The sequence below is a fragment of the Trichosurus vulpecula genome, chromosome X, assembly GCF_011100635.1.
Source record: "Trichosurus vulpecula isolate mTriVul1 chromosome X, mTriVul1.pri, whole genome shotgun sequence".
In the NCBI taxonomy this organism is placed as follows: Eukaryota; Metazoa; Chordata; class Mammalia; order Diprotodontia; family Phalangeridae; genus Trichosurus; species Trichosurus vulpecula.
Genome location: NC_050582.1, coordinates 37,202,182 through 37,220,508, shown reverse-complemented (window position 1 = coordinate 37,220,508; position 18,327 = coordinate 37,202,182). Strand labels below are relative to the sequence as shown.

General features: G+C 41.8%; 1 protein-coding gene across 1 annotated transcript in view; it reads right to left on the bottom strand.

Moving 5' to 3' along the window:
- ATP11C (ATPase phospholipid transporting 11C) overlaps window positions 1–18,327 on the bottom strand; it is a 104,176-nt gene that overhangs the window by 77,206 nt on the left and 8,643 nt on the right. The window contains exons 4-11 of the mRNA XM_036739807.1: window positions 17,031–17,138; window positions 11,945–12,073; window positions 8,898–9,001; window positions 6,123–6,173; window positions 4,955–5,019; window positions 4,487–4,568; window positions 2,594–2,744; window positions 704–901 (exon numbers count right to left, since the gene is read on the bottom strand). Of these exons, the coding sequence (XP_036595702.1) occupies window positions 704–901; window positions 2,594–2,744; window positions 4,487–4,568; window positions 4,955–5,019; window positions 6,123–6,173; window positions 8,898–9,001; window positions 11,945–12,073; window positions 17,031–17,138 (888 nt within the window). The remainder of the gene's footprint in view (window positions 1–703; window positions 902–2,593; window positions 2,745–4,486; window positions 4,569–4,954; window positions 5,020–6,122; window positions 6,174–8,897; window positions 9,002–11,944; window positions 12,074–17,030; window positions 17,139–18,327) is intronic.

The window sequence follows — 18,327 nt, the reverse complement described above, 5'->3', positions numbered from 1 at the left end:
AGAGCAGCAGGGCGCCCCCTCCCCCTGTCTGGGACAGCACTGCTATTCTCGGAAGACTTGTTTCCTGCTAACTCCCCCTCCTCTTCTCCTCTAGGGGGATGGAGGACACTGCTTTGGCCAGTTTGGCTCAACTGTTTTTCTTTGTGACAAGGCAAGGATCTTTGGGAGGAGGGGGATATCAGGAAATGTCTATGATATCAAAAATAGAAGGCATCCATAAAGCTGAAGTTTTAAAAATGAGATATGTCCTTCCCAATACTCAATTTCTCTAGCATGCCTGATTAACAATGAGCATTTATTACCATGTGCCCAACACCGTGCTAAGACAAAAATCAAAATCTCTGCTACTAATGACATCATATTCTGCTGGAGAAGATAACATCTACACAGATAAATGAATGAAAAAATACATAAAACAAATGTAAAAATAATTCAAAGAGAAGACACCAACAATTGGGGGTAAGAGAGGCTTGTGTAGATCTAGGCTGAGCCTCGAAGGCAGCTCAAGATTCCAAGAGGCACAGGTGAGAAGACAAAGGATTCTAGGTATAGGAGAGTCAGATTACATACAGGCCCTGAGGAATCAGATGGAGTGATACGAAATGAAGTCACCAGATAGTAAGCTTAACATTATGAAAAAATATTAGCAATACATTGGAAGCAATTCATTTTGTTGGGGAGATCTTTTAAAATGCATTCTAACCTGCCCAAGCTCTTCATTGAGGTCGGATGTATTCACCAGAGCACCTTCTTGTATTTCTTCATCATAAAAGTCTTTATCCCAAGCAATGAAAAAGGACCCCAAGAATTTCTGCATTTCCACAGTAACGTACATGGAAACGGGGATAATGAAATTGAACAGGACCATAAATGACAAGAAGTCTGTGAATATTTTCAGAACCTGGAAGAAAAGAGATAAGTCATGGTAACCAGAGGCAGGCTTCTCCTGTGGAGACATTAAAAAGAGAAGGGAATGTGAAAAATCTGGTCTTTAGTTTTTTTTTAATAATAGATTTTTGATAGTCTTGTTTTGACATCACCTAGAAAGAGTAATTATAGTTATCATAATTAAGAAGAATTTATTTATAATGGATGATAATTAATTATAGGACTTTAAAGTATTCAAAGTGCCTTACATTCAGAGCCCCCATATCCTATCCACCCCCTCCAGCAATCCCTTATAACAAAGGATTTTGTTTTAAATAACAAAAAAATTCAGCAAAATCAGTCATCATGTTGAAGAAAATCTAATGTTCTAGGCAATGTTCCACCTACTGACCTTCTCCTCCACCCCCTAACCTCTGCAAAGGTGTGAGAAGGAGGGCTAGCCTTATACTGTCTGGTCTTTATTGCATCAAATTCCAACCTGAGTTGGAAGGGTCTTCAGCAGCCAGCTAGGCCAGTTCACAGCTGAACAGGAATCTCTCATCTCTCTACAAGATCCCCAATGATCAGCCATCTCACCTCTGTTAGACAACCTCCACTCCGTGTGTGTGTGTGTGTGTGTGTGTGTGTGTGTGGCAGGGGGTGGGGATGGGGGGACTCACTACCCATCAAGGCAGCCCATTCTGCCTGGGGATGGCTCTAATTGTTAGGAAGCCTTTCCGACTCTCAGCTTCAATGCTGAGGAAATTGTGCTTGATATGGAAAAAAATTCTTCCCAAAGGACACTTCTTAACAAAAGGGTAAATCTTCAAGTACAGAAACAAAGGCAGATTTTGAACATCTGTGAAAAGTCATCCTTAATTTTTTTAATGAATATCATAGTTTCTTCCAAAATGCTTCTTTTTAGGGTTTTTTAAGAGGCAATAGTATTTTTTCTCCTCCTTAAATCTTAACCCTGTCCCACTTAACCTCTAGGTGAAATCCAGTGGTATCTGGCAGAAAGATCAAATGTTTTTATCATCTCCCAGAAGGGCAGCATGGTATACTGAATAGAGAGCTGGCCTTAGTGTCCAGAAGACCTGGGTTCAGATCCTGCCTCTGACACTTGATAACGCAGCTTGACTCTAAGTCACCCTGTGCCTCAGTTTTCTCATCTGAAAAATGAGAAGATTGAACTCAATGGGCTCTAATGTGACTTCAAGTTCTAAAATCTATGATCCTTTGACCCTATATCGAAACAAAGAACCAAAGGGTAGAGTTAGGAAGAAGGGCTAGAATTTGCTGAGAAGGCAATTTAGGCTCAACACTGAAAAAACCCTTCCTAATGATTAGAGTTGTCCCCCAGTGAAATGGGCTGCCTCTGAAGTAGGGGGTCCCTCCATTACAGGAGGGCTTCAAGAAGAAGATGAGTGACAAAATGCCCACTGAGGGCCCTTCCCACATGGATATTTTGTGATTTCAGGAGGCTACAAATCAAAGGTATTAAAGTATCATAGCTGCTTGCCAAACAGCTTGTAGGCAGGTCCTGGTTGAAAAGTCAGGCCTAAGTATAAATGAAGTTATTGACTTAAAAAAAAGCTTAAAATTTTAAAGAAGAGGATACAACTAGAAAAAAACATCTGTAGTAATAATAATCAATTCACTGTTTTCTTGACATTTATTGAACATCAAATTATATCTTCAGGATTGAAAACATTAAACTGATTACCTTTGCGGTGTCTCGGTCACGCTGGGTCCTTTGGTTGTACCAAGGCTCATCATTGTGGGGGACACTCTGCCACACATACTTCATGGCGGTACAAATAGCAGCTTTGGACAAGAGGATGCACAAGTACACAATCAGGAAGCCGTTGATAGATCTGAAAAAGAAAAGATGGCTGATTTTAAAAAATTAATTTGGTCATTTAGTTATGGTTAAGGACTGTTCACGACAATAGAAGCCTAGGCAAATATATCTTGGACAAAGATATCTTGGACAGAGTATGGTATAGTAAACTTGAAATCAGATGAACTAAATTTGAGGCCCAGTTCTATTCTCATGCAAATGTCTGACTTGGAACAAGTCAGTCAACTGACCACAGCAGAGTCAGAACTAGCACTTTTGGCACATAGGGCAATCAATTGCGGGGAGTGAGGATTTCCTGGAGTATGAAGAGGAGACGAGCGGATATGAGGAATAGTAGGGAAGCATGGGCTATGGAAGAGCTCACCTGAAGACAGGAATGAAGAATGCCATCTGCTAGCTAGCTTCTCATTTGAGCTGATTATTCTTGCTAATCATTTCCCATGGGCCGCCCTCCCTCCTTCATCCTCCCCATCCCACCCTCTCAATTGCTAGTGCCTGCCCTCTGAGATTATATGCCACTTACGCTTTATAAATCATAGGTATACATAGTTACTTGCCTGTTGTCTCTCCCATTAAAATGCTAATTCTTGTTTTTGCAACACAGTGCTACACATAGTAAGCTTTTAATAAATGTTTATGGACTTGACTTGCTAACTAGGTACTAAGCCCCATCTTTCTACTCTGAAGAGGAGATCCAAGTCCTGTCAGAGCCCTTGAAATTCCATCACCATGACCCCAGCTCAGTTACTCTGATCATCTGAGCCCATTTTCCCTTTTTTGTAAAATTGGGATACTAACCCTTGTTCTATCTATTTCACAGGGTTGTTGTTGGTTTGTTTTTTAAGATTTTTGTAACTAAAAAGGCCTATTAGGCATATTAAGGATTGTCATTATAATTACAGGCATGTAGGTGGTAGAGGAGGTAGAATGCTGAACCTTCCTGAACTCGGGAAGGCCTGAGGTCAAAAGCTGCCTCAGATACTTCTTAGCTGTGTGACCCCAGGCAGAGTCACTTGACTTTATTTGTGCATCACTTTCCTCCTCAGTAAAACCGAGATAGTAAGAGCACCTGTCTTATGGGGTTGTTGTAAGGATCAAAGTAGATAACAAGTGAAACACTTTGAAAACTTTAAAGTGTTCTATGAATGCTTGCTATCATCATCACTGTCATCAGTATTGCTGAAACGGGCAAGTGGAAGAGAAGTTGGAGTTATTTGTCAGAGAATACCACCACTTCCCCCATGTGCACGGACTCACGAATACAGCCTTATCCTCTCACAGCAAGGCTCAAATAGCCCTATTCGGAACCCTGGGATGAGAACGGGAATATAGGTATCCCTGGCACCCTTAAATCTCTAGTGAATCCCAGCCCCTTTACCTACCTAGAACCCCAAAAGCCCTAGAACATTGAGGTTCGTGAAGAGGTGGCCTACAGCCCTCACACATCAGGCCAATCCATTTCTGAGGAAGTAGGCTAGAGTTCAGAAATCTGGGCTAGCTAGGGAAGCAAAGAATGGGGGAGTAGCAACCAAGCTCATGATCAGCCAGCATGTTCTATCAAATGGAGACTTCAGTCAGTCTTCTACCAGCTAGCATAGTCCACCTCTCCCAGCCCCTCCCAAACTACCAGCTCGATTTGCCACAGAATCCAAGTAAACAAAAGGTTGAAGTCCTCGGAAAAATTTCCTAAGGCTTTTTAACCAGAGCCAAGCCCCGCACTGATTGGTGCAACCCAATTTTCAGGTGTATCCTTACTTTTCCACAGCGGAGCGCTTCTGAGATTTCCCTTGGTAATTCAAAGCCATTTTGCTTTCCATTCCTGTGTAAACAGCAACTCCTGAAGAGCAATAAAGTATAATTAAACTAGGTTTACAACTGACCAACTCCCAATCCCATGTGACCAACAAACCCTTTAAGCCTCATCCCCTTCTGATATTAATTAAAAAAAACCAAAAACCAGAATTTCAAACATTTCCCTACACGTGACTTGTTACACTAGGCTTAAGAAATAATATAAGGTATAATTCATACAATTAATATCCCTAAAACATTTTCATTTTATTTATATTCTCTTTAAGCATGTCACACTATAAAAAACATAACACCTAGAAATAGGTTTCCATTAATGTTTATTATTATCTGCTATGGTTACTTAAAATTCAGTTATTATTCAGAGGCATTATAAAGTATATTTCTGATAAATAAATTCTTTAAAATGTTCACCATAAATCTTCTTGGTATTTTTTAGAGTAGCTCCTTTCAGCAATAGATTTTCAGGCCCCAAAGACCTAAACAGAAAGTGAATATTGTTTATCCACAAAATCCAGTATCATCATCAAATTTCTGGGGTGCTTTTCCCCCTCCCTACATCCCCTCTGCCCAGAGGCTTCATATCTATCTGTCTGTGTGTAGCATAAAAAAGTGGGCTCATGCCTCCATACAATTCCAAGCCCCAATCTCTGGCAGGCACGTGTGGGCCTGGACAGACAGATGCCCACAGAGAAAAAACAAAGAGAGCTAGAGGCTTAGACAAGGAGACATGGGAAGGACGGAGACAGAGATAGAGAGGGGCTGAGCCTCAGAAAGGCAGAGAGATGAGGAAATGGGGAGAGAAAGAGAAAAACAGACACTAGGAGAGAATATGAACCTTCTACACAAAATGAGACAGGCCTCAGCAGGGACCTGTGGGTAGCCTTCAGCTCCCTAACTCCCACCACATTCTTAACATCCTGTGGCTGCTTCTAGTCATCCGAAGTAGAGAGCTGAGACAATCATAAGTCTAATTGAAGGCATGAGAGAGACCCACACTTTTAGTGAAAGGCTTTTTAACTGTTTTCCTTTGGGAAGACGGGGAGATGTAAAAATGTGATTGTAAATGTGTGGGGGACATCTAGTGTGGAAATTCTTTCCACCAACACAATACATCCTTTATAGTCTTCAGGTCTTCCCAGGGCATATGACTAGTATACATATTAAGTGTAAGACTTGAATCCAGGTGTTCCTGGCTCCCAGTCTCACCTCCTATGCCCTAAGCCATACTACCTCTTTCCCGAAATTGTGTGTATGTTCTAAAGACTTTAATTACCCAGATAATTCTGTCTTAGTCTTTTCACTTGCCTTAAAATTCAGGTAGTTTTCCAGTCCATTCATTGCCTCCCCTGGCCCACAATTGTGCACCTCTATTTCCCAAACCCCATTGATAACGAGCACAAAGCATCCTAGAAGAACAACTCACCACCACCACCACCACCACCACAGCACCACCACCATAGCTTAGAGGGAGGCCAGGCAATCTTGGCATCGCTTTCCAAAGGAAAAGCATTAGAAGATATTTACACAAGGTGCAAATAGAAACATCTAGAAGGAACCAGTGAATGGTAAAGGAACTAACCTGGCAATGGGTTCTGCATTATTGCCGTAGATATTGATCTTCCCAACAAACCTGGAAAAAGAACATAATAGAATGAGATTTTGTTGTTACATTCAATTGATAATTGACCACCACTAGTATCAGCAGGAATCAAATAATGTGAAAAATGGATTTATATGGGTCTTCAGAATAAAGTAGAAAGCCTATTAGGTATGTGTCACAAAGTGATGCTAAGAAAATTCCGTGTTATGTATCCATTCTAGTGATTTGGAAAGCTATTATGAATTATTAAAGAACATCAGAGCTGGAAAGACCTCAGGGACCATGAAACTAGTCCAACTCCATCAATGTACAAATGGGGAAACTAAGACCCAGAAAGGGGAAGTGACAATGCTCTAGGTCACCCAGTGTCAGGAGCTTGGGGCCTTGTAGGGCTGAAAGCAAAAGAAAGACAAGAATGTTATCCTTTTTATGGGAAAGTTTCCTACACATTTCTGGTCACTGTGAGGTGGCTACAAGGGAAAGCAAGCTACTGCAATTCTATGTAGGGAGAATCAGGCAATAGGCACCAGTATGGACCATGGTACCATGAAATGTTGGGAGGTTTAGGGCAGTGGTATCAAACTGAAATAGAAATGAAAGATAATAAACTGTACATAAGGATTCCTGCAGGTCCCAAATAACTTGGAAAACCATATATTAACATTATCTATGCCAAGGGTGAGGAACTTGTGGCCTTCTAGATCCTTAAGTGCAGCCTTTTGACTGAATCCAAATTTTTAGGTTTCACTTAAGGATCTAGACGGCCGCAGGTTCCCCACTCCTGATCCATGATCTACTGCATTTTTATTCATATTGTTAAATACTATCTAATCACATTTTAATCTAGTTAAGAAGAGTAAATGGGGCCCTGGATGCTTTTATGACATGTGGGTTAGATGAAACTCTACACTATGTTGAATGAATTCTCAGTGGAAGATTGATGGAAGGTTAGTGATAACATGGGTAGAAAGGATTAGTGATTCTAAGAAAGATGGGAGACCTTAAAAAATGAAAATCTGACAAAACAATTATAAATAATGCCAATGAGGAAGAAACGGAGATATCTAATGAGAATGTTGTGACTACATATGCAGCTCTTGAGGGAGCTTAAATTTTGTCACTGCTGCCATTCAGTTGTTTCAGTCATGTCCGACTCTGTGACCCCTATTTGAGATTTTCTTGGCAAAGATATTGGAGTAATTTGGCATTTTCTTCTCCAGGTCATTTTACAGATGAGGAAACTGAGGCAAACAGGGTTAAATGACTTGCTCAGGGTCACATAGCTAGTAAATGTCTGAGGCTGGATTTGAACTCAGGTCCTCCTGACTCCAGGCCCAGTGCTCTATCCATTGCAGTGCCACCTAGCTGTCCAGTTAATTTTTTACAGAATGGGTACAAAAGATGGAAGCAAGGACATATAACTGTGAACAAATACAAAAGGTTAGAGGATGACAGGGAATAACGACAGAAATTAGTTGAGGCTAAAGAAAAATGTTAAAGACTATGAAGTCAGCTTTTAAAAAAGGGAGGAGATAGGCTCATTGCTCCCAGATGGTGTAACGTTGGCAAACAACAGTGAGGAAGCAGAAATACTCACTCAAGATTACTTCCACCTTTATTGTTGAGGAAAATGTAAAATAGAAAAGGGTGGAGCAAACAAAGCTAAGAGAAATGCACCCCAATAGATAAGAGAGCACCTAGATACTTTAAGTCAGGTGTCAAGTCCATCCCTGCAAAACTCCCAATCAAATTAAAATGTAAGTACGAAATGTTTAGCAAAATAAACAAAAATACAATAAGACATAAATAATGCTAATATGTGGTTTTCTAAGTCAATATGCAGTCCATAGGGATCTGTTTCTATTTTTGACAGCACTGATTTAAACGAGTTACCATTTCCTGACCCACATCAGTTCTATCCCAGGGTCTTCAAAGAATTTCCCCATGTGAAGCAGCATGTTATAATGGACAAAGCACTGGACCTAGAGTCAGAAAGACCTGGGTTCAAATCTTGCCTCAGACACACACCAGCCATGTGACCCTGGGCAGGTCCCTTAACCTCTTTAGATCTCAGTTTGCTCATCTGTAAAATGAAGGAGTTGAACTCAATGACTTCAAGATCCCTTCCAGCTTGAAATCTATATAATAATCTCATGATCCTATAATCCCTGAACTACTGTGAGTAATCTTTAAGTAATAATGGAGATCAGGAAAAATGCCAATTGCCTGGGGCCAGGAAAACATCCTAAGTGTTCAAGTAAAAGGGGGAAAAGATGTATTCCTAAAACTACAGCTCCAGGAAAATTCTGGAAAGAATTATTTTAAAGAGAGTATGAGAATAATCGGAAAGAGAAGTGGGAGGGAGACTGTCCTAGACAGAAAAAAGAGCAGAGGGAGGAGTAGAGAGATGAGAGGAACGGACTGGATGCCTTACTTCTAAGGTCCCTTCCAATCCTAAAATCCCGGCATTCTGAATGGGAAGCCTTATGCTCATGAGTTGAATGTCTAATAGACAACTGTGTTGGTAAATTCAAAACAAAAGGACAATCTTAAGTTTCCCAGGACCATGATGAGTTTTGCCAGGACCGTGATGAGCAAAGCTGATTTTTGAATTATTTTGCTGCCAAGGGAAGGAACAGGTCTTACAAACACAAAGGCAAAAGGGCTGGCCGAAGGCTTTGCATTTCTGTGTAGTGCTTGCATGAAAGGAAACCAGACCACAGACAGTAGTAAAGGAAACCTGGGACTCCTTACTTGTACAGGTCAGGTTGAGGCTGCTCACACTCGATCGTGGCTTGGAGGGTATCAATGGAATGAGCCGTATTAAGCGAACTGGTATCACGGATAGCATATTGTGTCTGGGTGAAAGCAGAAGTGAAAACCCAAAAAAGAAAAAAAAAGAAAGAAAGAAAGAAAAAAGTGGGTTTTTTTGTAAACATCTACCCACGGAATTCTAGGAACACAGTATGGCTCAGCGAGCCTCTCTGGCAGAAGCCTACAAATATTGACGCATATTACCCACAAATAAGTTGTACAATATTATTCTTAAAATGTATCAGAGGTAATTAGATGCTCCCCCTGCTGCTTTGGGATTTCAATGATATTGAAGAACTTGAAACCATTCTCATGACCTACTGCTGGGAGATTTCAGTTTGCAGCACGCATGTAATTAACTGAGAAGCCCACAGAAAAAAAAAATCAACATATTCATAGTTTTATCCTATTCAAGGAACTGAGTCCTATTATTGCCCTCGCCACAGTGGACTGACTTGGCTCAACATGCACAAACTAAGCAGCCGCCTCTCGGTGTTGAAAATGCTCCAATTCTGCCAGGAGCAAGAACCAGCATTAGGAGTGCCATTACCCAAATAGCTTTATTAATGAAATCTAAGAGGCTTCCAAGCGACTACATTTGAGATTGAGGTGAGAGGGATTATGCGCCTACTTTTATTCAGGCCTTTGGACCTTTCTCTTGCTATATATTATGTACTTGATTAATTTCACATGGAAAGTATGGCGCCAGTTGAGACATCTTATAAAGCCACCCCCACCCCCACCCCCCCAACCAAGGCCTAATGCAGATACAAAGGACTCATCTTGGATGAAGGTTGGTGTCATTTTCTAAGTGGGATATTAAGGAAATGTCTGAGTCATGCTTAGCAGCCTAGCTCCAGAAATTGAACCCCTGCCCCTCACCCCTTCCTTTTAGCTCCTTCAGAGAGAAGTCATTTAAAAGGTTTCCACTCTCGACAAAGAGACTCAAAAATAATTTCAGGATGCAAGCTCAGCTCTGTCCATTTTTTAATCAAGAGAAAATAAATGGAAATTTCATGTTTGAATGTTCACACCCATCTCTCCCTGTTCCTATGTGACCTTGGGCAAGTTACATCACTTCTCTGGGCCTCAGTTTACTTGTGTGAAAAATGAGAGGACTGAACTAGATCACCTCCAAGGTCCTATGATCCTATGATCCCATGACCTTGGTTAAATCACTTGCCCTCTCTAGACTACAGTTTCCTTATTTGTAAAATGAAGTGGTTGCCTCTGAGTTTCCATCTAACTCCACAGCTATCATCCTATGCTATTGAATACAATTAAATGCTATTCTCTTTAAAGGCTGAATAAGCCCTTGGCACACAGTAGGCATCTAATGAAAGCTTAACAAATTCAACTGAATCTACAGTTTAAATGACAGCTAAGCCTCCAGCTCCCAGGCTCCAAGGCATGGTAGCATCACTTGGGCCAGAGGCCAGAGAACATCTCTTCCTCCTTCCCCAAAGGCTCAATACATAAAAAGTCTTCTCTTCCCCATGGCTTTGAAGGGTTATTACACCACGTGGAGCTGGAGATGACATTGACAGAGCCGATCAGGTGAGTACCTTATTCACTGGCTTAAGTAAATGTATTTTCACACATTCATAATTCTTCCCAACAATAATTTATGAAATTGTGCCCTAAAGGACTGAAAGGGGTGATCAAATTCCTTCAAATCATATTACTTGCACCCTGGGAAAGAGGCCATTCTGTCAAGAGAGTATTCCTCACTTGGAAAAGATTCAATGTCAACACCAGACAGAAGCCAGCAAGTTCAGCTCCATGAAATTGGGCCTCAACTTTACCACCTTGGAATATGCTCATTACCAAGTTTTCACCAATTAGATGAACAGTCACCAATAAATAGTAGGTCATAAAAATGTCGGTGCGGTTTGTTTTATAGACTTGTGTTTGTTTTTTTTAACCAGCCTCCGCCCCACTTTGAGAGATTTATAACTGGTCTCACCCGTCTGGAGCCAGCCAGTTGCCAAGTCTATCCAACAAGCATTTCCAAAATGCCTTGTACACCAGTCCTGTTCCCCGACTTCTCTCCACCCACGTGCCTATCACCTTAGTTCGAGCCCTATCAGCCCTCACTTGGACTAATGGACTAGCCTAGTAATTGGTTTTTTGCCTCAACTGTCTCCCCTCTGCAATCAAGCCTCCATACAGTTGCCGAAATAATCATTTTGAGGTAAAGATCTGTCTATATCATACTCCTGCTAAAAAGCATCAAGAGCTCTCTACTGCCCCTAGAGTCAACCCTTTAAGGCCTTCCACAGTTTGACAACATGTAACACTACTTCCCTTTACAAACTCTGTATTCTAGCCTGAACTTGACCTTCCATTGTCCAGCTTCCTGAGTTCCCACAGGTCATCCTCCATGCTTGGGATTCACTCTTTCCTCACCCCAACCTCTCAGAAGCCTTGTCTTCCTTCAAGGCTCACCTTGGGGGCCACCCAGCTGCAGGATGGTGAATAGGGCACTGGACTTGGAATCAAGAACACCTAAGTTCATATCTGACCTCAGACACTTTCTAGCTGTGCAACCTAAGACAGGTAACTTTTACTCTCTGTGCCTCAGTTTCCTTACCTGTAAAATGAAGAGATTGGCCTCAGTTTCTATACTCCCTTTTGGCTTTAAATCTGTGATCTTCTGGGAAGTGTTTTCCGATTCTACCCCCTCGCAGATGTCAGCACCATCTCTCCCACCTTATTTATCTAAGACCACAGGGTATCTCTCCCAGTAGAAAGGAATTTATCTGAGAGCAAAGACTGTTTTGTTTTTGCCTTTTGGAATTCCACTCGCACTACCCAAGCTGAGCACACTTGTGCAGATGAAACTGGGGGTAAATAACCTCCAAAGATAATTGCACCAAAACCACTTTCCAACAAGACCTACCAAGACAGCAGAAAAACACAAATTCCCTCTGAAAGATTAATTGCCCCGAGCTGGAAGCAAAGAATGCGAGTCCTTGCCACATTACCTTGCAGTTGGATTCCCCATCAAGACTGGCCGTTGTTACATAACAGGTCCCATCATCACTGCCTGATGACAGGAGGATAATATCACAAGGAAACGTTTCATCCGCGTGCACCTCAACAATGTCGCCAACCTGGAAGGGAAAAGAATGATAAATAAGCTTAGTCCCTTTCAAGGCATTCATTCGTTTTCTAGGCAGAATTCTCACTGGAGCAAGAGAAAATTCTATGCGCACAGTAGATTAGCCCCAAAGACCTCCCTTTTGGAACCAAGAGACTCATCAGTCCTGTATCATGTCAAGGTGGGGAAATCATACTGTGTGAATGACAAGAATCCTCCCTGAAGGTCATAAGGACAGAAGAGAAATCCTCTGGTACTTTATGAGACTCATAGGCTGCCCAGGCTGACCTTAGCCCTCCACCAATTACATGGGAATCACGTTTCTCATTTCTTCCCTGTCCTGACTGACAATGATATTTTCCAGATATGTCCAAATGCCTTTATTCGTAAATGTGCTCACAGAAAAGTCTGTGTGACAAATCAGGAAAGACACATTGGCTGAGGTGTTATAATTATTCTGTATTCTGGACTGGCTCTTTCTTTGCTGGCTGAGAGGAATTCCTGGTCAAATCTACTTGATTCAGTAGGCATTTATTAAGTACCTGCTGTGCAGAAGTCCCTTTGTTAGACCTTTGGGATACATGGACAAAACAAAACAATCTGCGACCAGAAGGAACCTAGACTCCATATATATTCCCTCTGCCACTCCCATGAACATCATACATGAATATAAAATAATTTCACCTATGGACCACTAGCCATACAGTCAGCCAGCACCCTGAAAATCAATTCATTCTCATAACTACAGAGGACAGACAGTGAAGTATGCTTCTCTCCTCTCTGGGGGGAGGTGGTAAACTACAGGTGTGGCATATGGCATACATGGAGCCCAGTGGCTGGGGATAATTTGCATTTGGGGGTGGAGGGTGGGGAATAGGCTCCAGCCACTTGAAAGTAACAACAATGGATTTTAAAAAAATCAACAAACATTTATTTTTTAAACACAGTAAATGATTACTTCATCCAGGAGCACACAAGCTCCCATAGTGAAGGGAAGGAACCTTAGATAGGAGAAAACCTACCACAAAACTTCTATGGAAAAGCAATCAAAGAGCCTGGAGCTGCTTTATCACCAATTTGCAATGGATCATGCATCTTTAGCGCTTCTGGTAAATCCAATGTCAGATTTTTTTAAATGTTCCGATTATTTAAAGCACCGATTAAATTATTTCTACTCTGGTTCAATTTCAAAGGGAAACATGAAAATCACACCCTTCATTACAGCTTTTGATATAGTGATCACTGGGGTATTTATCTGCAAAATCATCACCCTCCTTGCCTCCTCCTCTTGGCATCCCTGGTTTCCTTGAAGGCTCAGCTCAGGTGCCACGTCCTATAGGAAACCTTCCTTCATTCCCCCAAGATGTCAGCACTGGCTTCCACCTCAAATGACATTGTATGGAACCAATCTGTGTATGTGCTGCATCCCCCAACAGAATGGAAACTCCTTGAGGGCAGGGGCTGTTGTTTCTTCTTAATCTTTGTCTCTCACAGTACCTAGCACAGGGCCTACCACACAGGAAGCCCTCGATCAATCATCTAAATTGAATACAAACAAATAAAGTGAGCTAAAAATTTGGTAAGAAGCAACAGGGCCTATGAAGAAGCCAGGCTTGGAACTAAAGAGCCCCTAATCCAAGAGTTCCTGACCTGAGGCCCAGGAATTTCTTTTTGAAAAAAAATCTTTTGAGAACTGCATTCCAATATAATTGGTTTCCTTTGTAATATGTAATATATAATATTTTACTCAAGCTTTTAAACACATGATTCTAAGAAGAGGTCCATAGGTTTCATCAGACTGCCCAATGGATCCAGGATACCAAAAAGGCTTAGAATTTCTAGTCTAACCACATTCTATTTTCTAAGACAATTGGCTACTCTCTGAACCTCATTTATGTCCAGTCCTCTCCCTCTCCTAGGCCTTTGTTCAACCCATGACCCAAACCTCATATATGAGATGTCCAAGAAATGTTACTGATTGACTCCTCGACTCCAAAGGGCCTAACTTTGTACCTAGCGCACTACTGGCAGACAAACATTACCTATCATTCCCTGATTTGCCGTTCTGAGTTTTGAACAGGCATTGTGCCCAACTGCCTTCTCTCACCCAATGAGGATTTGGTTTGGATGAAGGCCCAGTGTGCTGTAGGTATACTTGCAAAGGTGAAGAAGTGGTTTGTTTGAAGGTACAGTTTCATGCAACTCTTGACTCCAATGTTTTTTTTCTGCCTAGATAGAGCGAGCAGGCAATAGCACATGGAATCAAAGAGATAGGCTGTCCTCTGCTCAAAAACATAGCTCTCCCCATATTCCATCAACCATCTGGCAGAACAGGCTACTGAGCTGAGAGGCAGGAGACCTGTGTTCTAGTTCTGCTTCCACCATGTCCTTTCATCACCTTTATCAAGTAACTTGCCTCCTCTAATCTCTGGGGTTAAAATCTAAGATAGTATGAGCCTGTGATTAAGGCCTCAGTATTCCTATCTATGTTGTTGCTGTTCAGTCATGTCCAATTCTTCATGGTTCCATTTGGGGTTTTCTTGGCAAAGATACTGCAGTGGTTTGCCATTTCCTTCTTCAGCTCATTTTACAGATGAGGAAACTGAGGCCAACAGGGTTAAGTGACTTGCCTGGGGTCAGACAGCTAGGAAGTATCTGAGGCTGAATTTGAACTCAGGAAAAGGGGTCTTTCTGACTCCAGGCCTGGCGCTCAACACTGCAGTGCCACCTAGCTACCCCTATTCTTATCTATAAAATGAGGGAATTGGAGGACTCCTTTATATTCTTAAATATTAAAAGCACCCCCAAAGAACTTTTGTGTGTTGTATCTAGCAGTATTTACTGTATTAGAAATTTTTAAAATATTTACTATACTGGAAATTAAAATAAGAAAAGAGTTTCAACCTCACAAACCATCTGAAAGGGGTCCCCAGACTCCACTTTGAGAATACCCAGCCTCTATTGCCAAGTTTGTCTCTGAGGAAGCAGCTACTTTCCCTGATAGGGTTAAGGTTTGCTCTCACCTTAGATTGCTTTCATCAAATCAATACTTAGCTGAGATTAGCCTCAGTGATCAGACCGAGTCAGAATGGGGGTAGGTAGAGAAGGGGTAGCTATGAAGCAAGGGCACGTGTGATGAAATCATGGGACCTCAGGCTTTGAACACTATGGACAGCAGCCTAAGGGGGATGAAAAGGTCGGCAGGGTACAAGATGAGGAGGAGGGAGGTGGGGAAGACGCAGAAGAACTTGGCCCAAGTCGCCAGTCTGCCTGTGGGTAGTTGCTGCCTGTGACTCCAGGGATCCTAAGATCCTAGATCTAGCTGTCTGTGGTGGTTGCTGCCTGTGCCTCTGGGGATCCTAGGATCCTATATCTATCCCCAGAGGGGACCTCTGAAACCAGGTAGTCCAACCTCCTCATTTTACAGAGGAAGAAAGGGAGGCCCAGGGGACTGAAATGACTTAACCAAGGTCACATACAGAATCATGGGGTTCTAGGGTTCCAAGGGACCTTAGAATTCACCTAATCCAACCCCCTCATTTTGTAGGTGGGGAAATGGAGACCCAGAGAGGTCAAGTGATTTATCCAAGGTCACATAAGAAGCATCAGAAGTGACATTTGGACTCAGGTCCTCCAACTCCTCTACTGTACTTTATACTCTATACTGCCGATGCAAGAGTGAGATGTCAAGTCTATTCTGGAAGGGAGAGATGGGAGAAGGGAGGAAAAGGATGAGATAGAAATCAGAATCTGAAAATGAAGAATTGAGAGAAATTTAATGACCTCACGCCAAGGGAGGTAAGCAGAACCAGGAGAATAATTTGGATGGTGACCAAAAAAGAAAGATAGAACTCTAAAGCCTTAGCAGCACAGTGACCTAAACAGCCAATGTGTTGATTTCTTTCATTCCAAGTATAAGAGGTGCACAATTCTTTGCTAACAGGAAAGGGTTTTATTGCAGAGGGTGGGGGGATTCATTAGGATATGACAGTAATGGTTTAAAAAAGGTATCAATAAAACATTTATTTTTTTTAAAATGCTTTAAAAAGGCTAAAATCCCTATTCTCAGGTAACTCCTTCGCATGGCTCCCTGTACTGCCTTCATCTTTAGGTTTATTTCAGGGGTCCACTAGAACCTAGCCCATAAATACTGGAGGCCTCATAGACCAATCATAAATTCAACAAGAGTTGGGAGTATGGGAAATGAATCTCCCATGAGCTGTAATTCATCTTAGGACATCTCTGAGCATCCCCAAAACAGGCCCAGATGATACCTGTTCCCATGAGTGTGCTGGAGCCAGGTCAAACAGGATCGTGAGAGCTGAGTATCAAGTTTTCAGCGTGAGCATTTATACTCTAGAAATGAGCAAGTGCTACAAATTCAGGGCCTGATCCATTGTGTTGTTGCCAGTCCAGATTTAAGAAAATGGTGGAGAAGATGTTAAGAATGCAAATTAAACTTAAAAGTGTATCAGAGCTGGTTGTTTACCAACACACTACTGGAGTCAGGATGACCTGAGTTCAAATACAGCCTCAGACACTTCTCTCATCAACAGTTTTTTTCTTTTTTTTTCCCCCTTCCTATCATGTTTCCTCCCTCTCTTGACAGGTGGGAAGAAGGGAAGTGATTTTTAGTAGCATTCGAGTTTTAAGCCTCCGTGGCACACAAATAGATTCTTTTCTTAAAAAAAAACCCAAAACTCACCACCATGTAATTATAGTGACCAACCTCATGAGGTTCCAGAGATGAGTAGAATAAAAGACTCCTTTTGTGGCGACTATAGGTAAGGACCTCGGCATTCCCTGTCAGAGGCGGTAACTGTGTGGACCTTAAGGGAAGGGTCACTGGGGTGGAAGGGAGGTGGAGAGAAGAGTGGATCTGGAAATGTCTGTGATGTGTATTTTCTTTTTAAAGACATCGATAAATCTTTAAAAATAAGGAAATCAGTGAATTAAAATGGAAAAGTTACCTTTATGGCTTCACTCTCTTTCTTCACTCGCTTTGCTTTTTCAATAACATAGACAATGCTTTTATTTACTTCTTTGTCAGCTCGGTGTCTAAGCCAGTCTTCATATCCCTAGATGCAAAAAAAAAAAAAAAAAAAAAAACAACCAACTCCCCAGTCAGTCTCAGAGAATGAAGCAAAGACATTAGCAAATTCAGCCAGCCCCTTGCAAAATGAATCATCGAGCTCTCCAGTCACACTTTAGACATCACCCTCCCGGGGAATCTTGTCACCCGGGGAACATTCCAAAGATCCAAGACACCAGATAACACAAAGCAGACGCACAATCGGGTTGGCCCTGATGGAAATAGCTTAATTGTTTTTAAATGGTCTGTATTACCAAGATAAGTGGAAATGCATTGGAAACTCAGGCATATAAGGAAACGTGCGGTAGAATGTGATGTAGCTATCAAAAATGACAAGTGACTATGCTGGCTTGATTTATGAAACTGTGTATATGAGAAAAAACAAAACGTGAAACACAAAAGAGCACGTGTCTAGCATGGCAGAGTGGAGAGAGTACCGGGCTTGGCCAGGAAGACCTGAGTTCGAATCCCACCTAGGGCACTAACTACCTATGTGACCATGAGCAAGTGACCTGAATTCTCTAAGCTTCTGGCAACACTGTGAATTATCTGCTAAGTTAAAGAGGAGGGACCACCTGAATTGGTGGTATGAATTGCCAAACTAGAGGCTAAAATCATAAGAACTTGACCAGCTGACTTATACTAACAAGACACTTTAGAAGCATTACTTTGAGATAAATAATAATTCAGTGCCATTTGTGACACAAATGGTATTATTCCCATTTTACAGATGGGGTAAGTAAGGAATGAGAGGGGAAATAATTTGACATGCTTAGGGTTCCGGTGCTGTTGATGTTTACTCATTTTGCGGTCACATTCAACTCTTCATGACCCCATATGCAGTTTTTTTGGCAAAGATACTGGAGTAGTTTGCCATTTCCTTCTCCAGCTCATTTTACAGATGAGGAAACTGAGGCAAACAGGGTGAAGTGACTTGCCCAGGATCACACAGTTAGTGTCTGAAGCCAGATTTGAACTCAGGAAGAGAAGTCTTCCTGACTCTAGTCAACGGCAAAATTATGGGGAGGGGTTTAGATCCAGCCTCCCTCATACCAAATCTTGTCATCCTTTTACCAGAACAGGCTTGGGTTTCAATGTGCTTTGGGTCCTTTTTATCCCCCCAGGACAGATCCTATAATCATAAGACTACAGATTTAGAGCTGAAGGGTACCTTA